The sequence below is a fragment of the Chlorocebus sabaeus genome, chromosome 24 (genome assembly GCF_047675955.1).
Source record: "Chlorocebus sabaeus isolate Y175 chromosome 24, mChlSab1.0.hap1, whole genome shotgun sequence".
Lineage (NCBI taxonomy): Eukaryota > Metazoa > Chordata > Mammalia > Primates > Cercopithecidae > Chlorocebus > Chlorocebus sabaeus.
The window spans coordinates 7,848,046-7,861,091 of NC_132927.1; the positions used below are offsets into that span (position 1 = coordinate 7,848,046).

The window sequence follows — 13,046 nt, forward strand, 5'->3', positions numbered from 1 at the left end:
ATAAAAAGTAATACAAATAAAAATACAGTATAATAACCATTTACATAAAATTTATATTGTATTTGGTATTATAAGTAATCTAGAGATGATTTAAGATATATGGGAGGATGTGCGCAGGTTATGTGCAAATACCATGCCATTTTATATAAGAGTCTGAAGATTGGCCGGGCGCAGTGGCTCACGCTTGTATCCCAGCACTTTGGGAGGCCAAGGCAGGCGGATCATGAGGTCAGGAGAGCGAGACTATCCTGGCTAACACAGTGCACAGTGAAACCCCATCTCTACTAAAAATATAAAACAATTAGCCAGGCGTGGTGGCGGGTGCCTGTAGTCTCGTGGCTACTCGGCCAACTGAGGCAGGAGAATGGCATGAACCTGGGAGGCGGAGCTTGCAGTGAGCCGAGATGGCGCCACTGCACTCCAGCCTGGGCGCCTGGGTGACAGAGCGAGACTCAGTCTCAAAAAAAAAAAAAAAAAAAAAAAAAAAAAAAGGATTCTGAGGATTTTGGTATGGGGGCAGAGGTGTCCTGGAACCAAAGCCGTGCAGATACTTAGAGACAACTGTATATAATATGTTGAATACTAATATAGATACTAAGAAGAAAGAAAAAGCAGAGTGGGGAATAGGAAATGTATAGTGTTGTGGTAAGGGAGTTGCAATTTTAGATAGTGTGGCCAGTGAATGCCTTACTATATGGTTATGTTTAAATCAAGACGTAAAGGAAGTAAGAGACAGGTGGATACTCAGGGGAATAGGATTTCTGACTGAAGGAATAGCAACTGCAAAACTCCTAGATCTGGGGTGTTCTTGTATATTTAAGAAGCTGCAAGAGGGTAATATGTATGGAGTGGATTAGAAAAGGGGAGAGTAGGAGTTGAGGTGAAAGAGGTATGGTAAGTGGCTGGTAGTTGTTGATTAGTGGTTAGGCTTCATGATACATTGGAGAGAGACTTGGGATCCTAGATCCAGGAGTGACATTATCTCTGGGCCTTAGTTTCTTCATCACTAAAAATTAGGAAACTAAAATGATCTCTTAGGTTTCTTCCTACTCTAAAATAGAGTCTTTAATTTGAAATTGATTATTGGCCAGGTGTGGTGGCTTACAGCTGTAATCCCAGCACTTTGGGAGGTCGAGGCAGGAGGATCACTTGAGACCTAGAGTTTGAGACCAGCTGGGGCAATGTGGTGAAAACCTGTCCCTACAAAAAATGAAAAAAAATTAGCTGGATATGGTGGCCAGTGCCTTAGTCCTAGTTACTCAAGACATTGGGGTGGGAGGATTGTTGCTTGAGCCAGGGAGGTCAATGCCCCTATAGCCCTACTGCACTCTAGCATGGGCAACAGAGCAAGACCCTGTCTGAAAAAACAAACAAAAAGAAATCTGTCATTTATCTTCCATTTCTACTTTGTATCTCTTTTGAGAGCAGTTATTAATACTTTATCATTTGGGATTCTTCTGTACGTTTCCTGAGCTCCTCTCAGGTTGTGTTCCAACGAACCAGGTGATTTTTTTTTTCTTTTATGCTGCTCTTGTTTCTCTTTTTTCTTGATTGAACTTGAAGATTTAGACAGTCCTTTGATAAACAGCAGGAAATTTTTCTCTTGTTACCTTGTTAACCATTAGCTCTTCTGACAATCAGATTCTTATTTAATCTTAGCTAATAGAATTTGGAAACGTATTTTTCTCTACTAAGAGATTGAAATTCTTATGATTGGCAGCTTGATGTAAAGCTAGGCAGAAAGGAAGAAAGAAGAGGTTTGAATAATTTCTAAATTGAATAAACACCAACTGCTAGTCCAAGATTAAACTGAATATAATATACAGGGAATCATGGGAATCTTAGCAGGATACTTCTGTAGAAGTACAAGTTTTAGGTAGGTCTTATTTAGAAATAATTGAGTGGGAGCGTTCTAAGATACTGTTTTGATGGGTTCTATTAGCAGAAGACATGGATAAAAGGAACATGTCATGAAGCTTTACAATCTTATTTAGTATAAATTGTGTTGGAAGAACAAAGCAGTATCAAAACTGTGGTTCGTGTCTTTGAAATCCAACACACAAAAATAGGACATGTAGGCTCTCAAATTGCAGCTTTCATGCACTAGTAATAAAACAGTATAATCACTCTTGAATAATTCTGCCACCTTTTACAACTTCCACAGGGTGTTATAAATTATAAACAAATCCAAAAAACTAATTGTTATCTTGGGGTTTGATCTATCTTGTTTTATGTCATCTGCTAGGTTTTGAGATCTGTAGGAGAGTCAGAAAAAGTATATTGTTAGATACCAACATTAGGTTAAGTTTATGGTGACATTAAAGATGACAATAACACTTTACAATAGTAAGTTTACAGTTATTTTTGCTAATAGTAATTTTTTTAATCTGTTGTGTATTTGGTAGCTTTTGTAGTGAATATTCCTTTGAATGTGGCTGAAATTGAAGAAAATCCTAATTGGAGCTTTATTGACTAAATATAATTATTATAGGAGTAAGTTGGAAAGGATTCATAAAACTTAGCTGGTTAGACACCCAGCTGCATACATTTATTTATAGGCTTTTACCTTGCTCATTTATTTTCCTAACAGTATAAAACTGGAAGTTTAAAGTGAAAGACCATTTACATACTTAAAATAGGAACCTATTTAAAAATAATGGAGTAAATTATGAAAAACAAATGAAGTTTATTTGGCACCTTTTGAACATTACTGAATTCTAGACTTGAAAATCTGTTTAAATTTATTTTTATAGCAATGGTAACTGTACTGCTCCAGGAGCTGTGCCAATCGTAAGTATAATATGCTTTAATTAATGTATGCTTTGGTGTTTCTGTTAATGGGCACTGGTTTTATTCATGATAAATAAAATCTAAGCAAGACATCCTAATTTAGTTCCAGTAAAATAGTCTGAAAAGTGTGCTTTTTATTTTTAAAATCTAGCCAATTAAGGATGAGAAGGTAAATCTTTACTGAGATAGCTCCTGTGACTCTGATGCTGAAAGAGATGACTGGCCTGCCTGCTCTTGGCGCTAACAGAATTGCATTGTTGGATGATTGAATAGCTTCATTATGAAAAACTTTACTCTCTAAATTGAATGTTGACTAATTATGACATGTGGACCAAATCCTGCCGGTTTTTGTGAAGTTTTATCGGAACACAGCCATGTTAATTTATTTACATATTGTTTATGGCTGCCTTGATACTACAATGGTAATGTTGAGTAGTTACCACAGAGATCGTATGATCCTCAATGTCTAAAATATTTACTGTTGGCCCTTTAAGAAAAAGTGTCCTCTATATCTTAAGTTTTTGGAGTTAGATCCTGTTAAAGTTCTGTTGGAGGTTTATGAGGTTAGCATTTTCATGTTTAATTTCTCATTCTACTTCATTTTAAGAAAGAATACTTTAAATGGTCATTTTGAATGTAAGTTTCTGGCTTTCTCATTCACGAGTATGGATAATACCACCTTGCAGTGTTGCTGTGAGGATAAGTGAAAAAATGTAAATAAAATGCTTAGCTAAGTACCTGGCACCCAGAAGGAATTCAAGCAATGGGGAGATGCAATCAGGGAAAGTCTTGGTGTCTGGATGATTTAAGATGGTATATTTTTATAGGTTCCGATTTATCCATAGGGCTAGCAGTGGAGGCCTAGTTTATCCGGCATCTTAATATGACTTTGCTGTCTAATGTCCCTTTATCCTGTTCTTCCTCAGTCTTTAGTCCCTTTGCCCCTCTCTTTCTCTTTCCTCTCTTTCTCTTTTTCCCCCTGATCTTTATATTTTCCTCCCTTTGTTTCCTTTTTGATATATACAAGCATTGGTACTAGATTTAGGTTAGTCTCTTAGAGTATGTAGAGAACCTAATATGTAGAATATTGTCAGTTACTGTTTATTTCTATTCTCTAGGAATCAGAAGAACTTGAAAATCTTGTAATTTTCCCCTCCTTAATTTTTACATAACATTTATTGGTTGCAATCTAGGCATATGTAAAACCTACTCTTACCAGAGCAAATGTTAGGGGAGATCTTCAGTTTTTTTTGACCATTGTGCCAAGAGTTCATCTTTAGCAAGCTTGGTTTTCTTCAAGAAGCAGGATAGATGATAGATCTTTCCTAGCATTTTGAAGGAAACTTGAAAACCTAGTGATGATAAAATTGACCCTAGCAATCTTCTATTTGTTAGAACACTTAGTTATGTTCTTGTTTCATGTAAACATAAACTTAAAAAGCTGTTATTTTACTTGACAGGTATTGTTAGAAGATCAATTTGAAACTTAGGACCTAACCCCCTTCATGTTATTGTAAAACCAGCATTGATATAAATAAGAGAACAAGGAAAGAGAATCTTAAAATAGCTTTTGTTTTTATTGGTATTTATTATTATTTGGTGGTAGTTTTTAGTTCTTGTAGGTGTCATAAAAATACAGAAAAGAAATAAAATTCTAGGATGATAGTTATAGCATTAGCAGAACTTTATATTGTAGAAGTAGCAATTAGCCATATTTCTAGATTGAGGTCCCCTCATTTGAAAATCTTGTTATCCATAGTAAATTTAATTGTTTTAATTTAGCTAAATTCTTCTGTCTGTGGTTTAAAAAACAGTTAAATTGGTCAAATTTCTCATTGATTGTTCCTCCCTTCTTAAATCTGATACCTAAATGCATTAAGCTTTCATATATAAATTTTATATACCACCATTCTATTAAAAATCAAGTATCCTTCCTATTTTCTCATTTATTTTACATAAAACTGAGATTTTCATAGAGGCAGATATTAATCCCATTTTTTCCTCTGAGGTCACTGAGTCATACAGAGATATTATATATATATATATTTAAACTGCAGTTTTAGTCAGTATAAAGTTGGAAACACAAATGTTAGATTTACCTTATTTTGTATATTCATAGGAACCAGATAACCAATTTAAAAAGTTTTTTTTTTGGTCTAGAAATAGGTAGGTAACATGGAAGATGAGTGATTGCTTCAGTTTTTCAAAAAATTTTGTCGAGGGGTTGAGTTTTATTCTGCAGGATATGAGGAGAGTAGTAGGAAACTTATAAGACTTGATGAAACATAACTCTAAGACATATCGTGTTAGTGTTCTGTTTACTTGTAGATGAGCAAAACCAATAACAGATTGATTTCATCTATCAAAGGAGAAAGAAGAGAAGGGGAGAAGGAAAAAAAGAGACATATTTTTTAATAGTGAATTTTGTTTTCCTTTCCTTGGCTAAGCTGCTGATTAATTAATAGCCAGCGAAGAGCCCAGACAGGGTACCCTGTCCTTCAGCAGCTGGATGCATCATCAAAGAAAACAGTTTTAGTTGTTTCTCAATCCTCTAGAAGACGTTTTGTATTTAATTGTGACTTGCATATAAGAGGTTGTCTCTGTGTTAGGTGTGCCAGTATCTTTGTTAGCGCTTCCATCTCATTTATGCCAGATATGCATCAGAATTTCTCATTTGCTTTATTATGGCCCTGTTTCCATGATCTTTTTTTATTTTGTCTTCTTTGGTGTGTTAGACAGGCTTTCCAAAAGTTAATGTTGTGTCTTTGGGGTTTTGCTTGCCATCACAAATCATTATTTTAAAATTGTTCACATGTAATTTGTTCTCAAACTCATGTTCAGATCAAAAAGGTCTTAGTCTGCTTGAGTCTATATGGGAGACCTAAACTACAATATGTAAAGCATATAGGGTGGATTTCTCTAGTCAGGTATCTAGATGATATTAGTAAACCATAAAAAGTATTGACCCTAAGCAATTTATGCTCTTTTACTTCACTGTTGCTTTGGAAGTTTAGGTTATGATTTGTAATATTTTGCCAATTTTATTTTCTGTAGTCAGATTACTGTTGCTATGTGCTTCACCTTTAAGAAGAGTGGGAACAATCTTATGGTAAAGTGTTTTTGTTTTGTTTTATATTTTTATTTATTTTTTTACAGTCCAAGGCCATTGGTTTGCTAGATGTGGATGTGTATGGACCTTCAATTCCAAAGATGATGAATCTGAAAGGAAATCCGGAATTATCACAGAGTAAGTAAAGAAGAGATAAATATTATTATTATAATAGTTGCACTTTTATTAATACTTACTTGGTGTCAGACCTTATGCTAGATGCAATATATATTTTATACACAATGTAGCGTAAGTCCTCACTTAAGTTAATAGATTCTTGGAAACTGTGACTTTAAGTGAATGATACGTTAATTGATTTAAACAAGAGTTAAGTTCCTATGGCATATTTCTGGTCACAAAAACTCCACCAAACTTCTAAATAAAGACCCAAAACACTTGTAATATTAAACAAAGAAATAAATTTGGGTTGTAAATACATTTAAGAAAGATTAATAAAAACAATATAATTATTTACACAATTTTTAGTGAATCAGTGAGTGAAAGCAGTCATAGTGGTGGTGGGTTAAATCAAGGAATAGGTGTTTGCAAAGTGAAAATTATAAGGAGCATCTCCTACCATCATGCAGTTCAAGAGTAACCAATATGGCAGATCATTGAGCATTTTCTTACTGCATCATTTATTGTGCATTTGTATGATTATCATATCCTTTACTAGTTTTTTTTTTTTTTGAGACGGAGTCCCACCCTGCTGCCCAGGCTGGAGTGCAGTGGTATGATCTCGGCTCACTGCAACCTCTGCCTGCAGGGTTCAAGTGATTCTCCTGCCTCAGCCTCCCAAGTAGCTGGGACTACAGGTGCATGCCACCACGCCCAACTAATTTTTGTATTTTTAGTAGAGATGGGGTCGCACCCTGTTGGTCATGCTGGTCTTGAACTCCTGACCTCAGGTGATCCACCCACCTCACCCTCCCAAAGTACGGGATTACAGATGTGAGCTACCACACCTGGCCCACTAATTTTTATCTGGCAATCATTTGTATCTATTCATTCATCTTCCAACACACTTATTCTGGTTCAGGGTTGGGGGTGCCTGGAGCTATCCTGGCAGCTCAGGGCACAAGGCAGGAATCAACCCTGGACAGGAGGCCATTCCAGTGCAGGGTACACTCACACACCCACACTCATTCAGACTGGGACCATATAGACACACCAGTTCATCTAATGTGCATAGCTTTGGGATGTGGAAGGAAACCAGAGTACCCAGAGAATACCCACGTAGACCTGGGGAGAACATGCAAACTCGACACAAGACTGTGGTCATGGCTGGAAATTGATTTTTTTTCTTTATTAATGTTACAACAAACTGATGTTGAAAGAAAACAATTTTATTGGAGGACCTGCTGTATAGTGATTCAGAAAGCAGACATGGAAGACTGTACTTTCAGGAATCACTTCTATAATTCGCTACTAGAGAAGTTTCTCTGAACATGTAGAGCACCGAATTTTAATAAAATAAAAAAATAAAAAGTATATATATAAAAAGATATCAGACATGGTATTAGACTGTCTGGGTTTGATTCTCAGCTCTATCCATTTACTAGCTGTGTGACCTGAGTAAATTATCTTAGTCTCTTTTTGCCTCAGACCCCCATATGTAAAATAGTTGTAACTACTGTGAAGAATAGTATAATGCATTTAGCAGAGTTCCTGGAACATACTAAGTGATCGAAAATGCTAGATCATTGTTATTGTCTATATTAAATGTGTGGATATGTGGGATTATCTGAATAGAAAATATATTTGTGTTTAGAAGAGATAAAAATTATTTTCTCTAATCAGATTTCTTGGTCAGATTTGTTTTAAAGTGATAAAAAAAAAAACTTCCCAAAACATTTTCTTTCCCCACCTCTTTACTAGAAAGAAGTAATTTTTTAATACCTCTTTAATATTTACTACTGTTGTCATTGCATTTTAAAAATAAAGCTATCAAAAGCTTTAAGAACAAGGAAATGTTATTATCAAAAAATGAATTGGCTTGGCTTAGTGGCTCACATGACTGTAATCCCAGCACCTTGGGAGACTGAGGTGGGAGGATTGCTTGAGCCTGGGAGTGCAAGACATGCCTGGGCAACATAGTGAGACAAAAATAAAAAAAATAGCTGGGCATGGTGGCTCACACCTGTAGTCCCTGATACTCATGGGACTGTGGTAAGAGGATCACTTGAGCCCAGGAAGTCAAGGCTGCAGTAGGCCATGACTGCACCACTGTACTCCAGCCTGGATGACAAAGCAAGATCCTGTCTCAAAAAAAAAAAAAAAAGAAAAAAGGAATTGGAAAAACTGGTGATTTTTTTAAAAGAATGGTTTTATGGGAAATTGGTTTATTGATTTGTAATTATAATGAGTATTAAATTGAATAATTTCTTTATGTTTCTTATCCGGCTTTTTGTTTTCCATTGTTCTAGAGAAAATGACTATATTTACTGCTGGGTATTTGTTGGATTATCTCTGTAGGTAATAGAAGTATTATTTTTGTTGTCATTAAAAGTTAATTCAGTATTGCTTACCATTTAAGAGGCTTTTGTTTGTGGTTTAGTTGTTGGAGCCAATTATAATGTTAAGTTTTGGATAGTTCTTTATGACACGGTAAAGATTATCCCTAACATTTTGAAGAAAACTTACAGACTTTAGTGATGTTAACATTGACCCTAGCTGTAGCATATTGCAAGTACCCACTTAATTATTTTCTTGTTTGATGAAACATAAACTTAAAAAGCTGTTTATTCTGGTTTCTTTTTTCTTAACTTTTTAGTGGAATACATACTTAGTTTGCAAATATATGACATGAGCCAACGTGTCAAGCTTTCACAAAGAATGAGTAATGAATTTGCATACTTTAAATGGTAAATTCGTTATGTTTGTCTTTTGATTAAAGTAATATGAAAACTAGTACATGCAGAACATGAGGAATGGCAAAATGGAGCCCACAATGTCATTCTTTTCTTAAGTAGTCTGCTTGGTATATGCCAACATAAATACTCGAAGTCAACTTTAATTTCTTTCTTCTCATTTTACTGAAGCTGTAATCTTAAATTTGATGTTTGCAAATTGGCTGCCAGTAAATAGGCTTTCGGGTAAAGATGAGGTACTAGAAATCTTGGAAAGGCTGAAAAACAAACAAACAAACAAACAAAAAAACCGAAAAAACCAAACCACTTTCTTTTTGACAAGCTGATCTTAAGTCCCCCAAGAAATAAACTGAATGATTAAGGCATTCACTTAAAAGAATGTAGAATCTTGAAAACCCAACTTATAAGTTATTTTTGAATCTTAGAAAAACCTGCCACCATTCTACTAATTGGCATCATTCTGACATGTCTACATTTTTCATGTTAATTTATCCTATTCTCCTCTCTATTACAGAAGACACAATACAATACAAAATTACCTAATTAACAATGAAGAAAAACTATGAAAGACTTGTTTTCAGCAGTTCAGGTTTTGGACAGATAGACCAGTGAATTGAATCCCACCTTTATAGGTGTTCCTCTGTTCTTAGACTCAGCTGGACAGCCTTGCAAGCAGTGGGGTTTCAGAATTACCTTTCTCCTTATTATTTAAATAGATGTATGGCTAAATTGTCAATGTAGTTTTTGACAATTTGTTCATTTTAAAATGATATGTTAGGGTTGGCAGATCATACATTTATCTACATTCTCTTCATACTTTTTTTGGGAGGGTGGAGGGAATTGTAGAAAAACAAAACATTTTGCATTTAAGACATTTTAGCCTTCATTACCAAGAGAAATTTTCTTTTTGATTTTAAAAAAGTGAATTCAGTAATTGAAGAAGATTTTAAGTTTACAATAGTTTTGAATTTCTTAGGCTGAGAATGTGTCTGTCAGATCAGATTAAAATGACAATAGTGATTTTTCTATGTTACCATGCAAAATTATGGTAATGGAAAGTCTAACCAGTTTGTAGAAAGGGCATTATGCAAAAACATCAACAGGCTGACATTACAATGACTGAAGATGACCAGTTTGGGAAGCTAGTGGGATTTAGAATAAAACCTAAGCATCCTTGGAGAAACTAGCATCTAAGCATGAATATAACCTTCTTTAAAAAAAGAACAAATACCAGTTTTTTCCTACATTTTAACTTTCCAAATAGTGTCAAATTCGGATTTCATAGTATAGTATAGCCAAATCATAGTTATAGAAATTACTGCAGGTTTTCAATTGAAATGGCAAATGAATATTAAATGGTTGTTGCACAAGAGAGATAACACATCTTTCTCTTAGATATTAATAGAAATATCTGCTTTGTTTCATAGTTTTGTGATGAAAAATCACTTTCAGAATACTGGTGAATTTATTACTACTTAGTTTTACTGAAGAGTCTTTAAATGTAGTAAGCTAATAAGGTAGAAAATTTCTAGACCTGTGGAAAGAGTTTACTAAAATGGACATGTTAAGGATTTTATTGAGGATGACATAGTGTTTATTAGCGATTCTGAGTAGGATCCACTTGTCTTTTCTATTGTGGCATAGTAATTTTGCACTCATGGCACAGTTTTCTGCTCTATTTGTTTAAGGTTAGTAAACTTTTTTCAAGTTTAGGAATGAATGTGTATGCAGGCTTATGAGACAGAGAAATGTGGAAAATCAGCTTGGGCAAATGACCTTTTATAATCTCTGGTAACAACTACAAAGAAGGGACTAAGATCTCCCTCCCTCCCTCCCTCCCTCCCTCCCTCCCTCCCTCCCTCCCTTCCTTCCTTCCTTCCTTCCTTCCTTCCTTCCTTCCTTCCTTCCTTCCTTCCTTCCTTCCTTCCTTCCTTCCTTCCTTCTCCTCCTTCTTCTCTTCTTCTTTTCCTTCCTCCTCTTCTTCCTCCCTTCACCCTCCTCCCTTCTCCCTCCTTGTCTCCTACCTTCTCCCTCCTCCTCGTCTATTCCCTTCACCCTCCTCCCTTCTCCCTCCTCATCTCCCTCCTCCTCTCCCTCCTCCTCTCCTCCTCCCCTCCTCCCTCCTTCTCTCCTCCTCCCTCCTCCTCCCCTCCTCCCTCCTCTTCTCATCCTCCCTCCTCCTCTCCTCCTCCCTTCTCCCTCCTCCTCCCTTCTCCCTCCCCTTCTCCACTTCCCTCCTCCCTCCTCCTCTCCTCTTCCCTTCTCCCTCCCCCTCTTCTCTTCCCTTCTCCCTCCCCCTCTTCTCTTCCCTTCTCCCTCCCCGTCTTCACCTTCTGTCTCCCTCCTTCTCTCCTCTTCCCTTCCTCCTCCTCCTCCTCTCCTTCCTGCTCCCTCCTCCTCTTCTCCTCCCTTTTCCTTCTTCCTCTTCTCCTCCCTCCTCCCTTCTCCCTTCTCCTTCTTCCTCCTCCTTCTCCCTTCTCCTTCTTCCTCGTCCTTCTCCCTCCTTCTCCTCCCTTCTTCTTCTTTCTTTTTCTCCTTCCTTCCTTCCTTCCTTCCTTCCTTCCTTCCTTCCTTCCCTCCCTCCCTCCCTCCCTCCCTCCCTCCCTCCTTCCTTCCTTCCTTCCTTCCTTCCTTCCTTCCTTCCTTCCTTCCTTCCGTTGCCCAGGCTGGAGTAAAGTGGTGCCATCACAACTCACTGCAGCCTCAAACTCCTGGGCTTGAGTGATCGTCCCACCTCAGCCTCCCGAGTAGCTGGGACTACAGGCGTGTGCCACCATACTGGCGATTTTTAAAATTTTGTGTAGAAATAGGTTCTCGCTATGTTGCCCAGGCTGGTCTTGAGCTCCTGCACTCAAACTATCCTCCTGCTTTGGCCACCCAAAGTGCTGTGATTACAGGGCTGAGCCACCATGACCTGGCCTGGAACAGAGATTTCTTAAAGGTAACTTAAATGCTTAAAGAATGAGAGTAAACTCATTGTGATTCCTGAAGTCACTCTGTTGTTTCCTTCCAGAGAAGAGATCTGGGGGTGTTGCTGAAGTTGTTAACATGCAAGATCACATTCCTATCCAAAGCATGGAGTTCCCAATGGGTGTCACAGCTATTTGCTGCTCAGCTTGTGGGTGTTAGCCCACCAGGTTAGGGTGGTTCTGGGGATACTCCCCGGATACTTCCAATTTTAAGATGACTAGTGCAGTAGCCTCACGGGCCACAGAGGGCAGGGCATATTGTTGGCTCTTTGGGGTATCACAGATATGTGGACTGCAGGAGGCTCCCCCAGCTGGTCTTAATGCTTGTGAGGACTGCAGGAGACCACAGTGGTGAGGTCTGTAGGTGTCCAAGGTTTTGATGGGGGTTGTTGGAATATTCTTGCTTACCTCTTCACTACAGGGAAAAATTCCTCCTGATTCCCGGCTGATCCTGGTTGCCGGGATAGGGTTGTGGAGTTGGTGTATCCAAATGTAGTTATTTGTTTGTTGTTCTGGCTGTCTTTGTGAGGATGAGTGCCAGGGGCTTAGTCAGCTGTCTTGCTAACATCACTCTGTCTTGTTCTTTAAAGGGGCAATCATTACAGAAATGGAGAAAAAAGAATAGTGATATTTCACTGGGAAACTTGGCTATTCACCTTTTCTAATTTTCAGTTTAGAAACTTAACTAGCTGGCTGGGCATAGTGGCTCACGCCTGTAATCCTAGCACTTTGTGAGGTCAAGCAGGGCAGATTGCCTGAGCTCAGGAGTTCAAGACCAGCCTGGGCAACATGGTGAAACCCCGTCTCTACTGAAATACAAAAAAAATTAGCTGGACATGGCGGTGTGCGCCTGTAGTCCCAGCTACTCGGGAGGCTGAGGCAGGCAAATTACTTGAACCTGGGAGGTGGAGGTTGTAGTGAGCTGAGATCGCGGCACTCTATTCCAGCCTGGGTGTCAGAGTGAGACTCCATCTCAAAAAAAAAAAAAAAACAAAAAAACAAAAAAACACCAGGGACCAGTCCTGGTATGTGACCTTTCAGACAAAGAATTCAAAATAGCTATGTGAGGAAACTCAAACAAAATCAAGGTAACAAAAAGAAAGAATTCAGAATTCTGTCAGATAAATTTAAGAAAGAGATTGAAATAATTAAAAAGATTCAAGCTGAAATTCTTGAGCTGAAAAATGTAGTTGGCATGCTGAAGAATGCATCAGTCTTTTAATAGAATTGATCAAGCAGAAGAAAGAATTAGTGAGCTTGAAGACAGACTATTTGAAAATATACAGTCAGAGGAGACAAAAGAAAAAA

General features: G+C 37.5%; 1 protein-coding gene across 5 annotated transcripts in view; it reads left to right on the forward strand.

Annotated features, from left to right (window-relative positions):
- The window catches only part of NUBPL (NUBP iron-sulfur cluster assembly factor, mitochondrial), a 363,982-nt gene that overhangs the window by 40,437 nt on the left and 310,499 nt on the right, over window positions 1-13,046 (forward strand). For 3 of the 5 annotated variants that reach the window (XM_073010899.1, XM_073010898.1, XM_073010901.1), the window contains exon 4: window positions 5,947-6,037. In XM_073010899.1, the coding sequence (XP_072867000.1) occupies window positions 5,947-6,037 (91 nt within the window). Of the gene's footprint in view, window positions 1-2,753; window positions 2,791-5,946; window positions 6,038-13,046 lie in introns of all 5 variants that reach the window. The other 2 variants (XM_073010903.1, XM_073010902.1) reach the window with 1 other exon arrangement.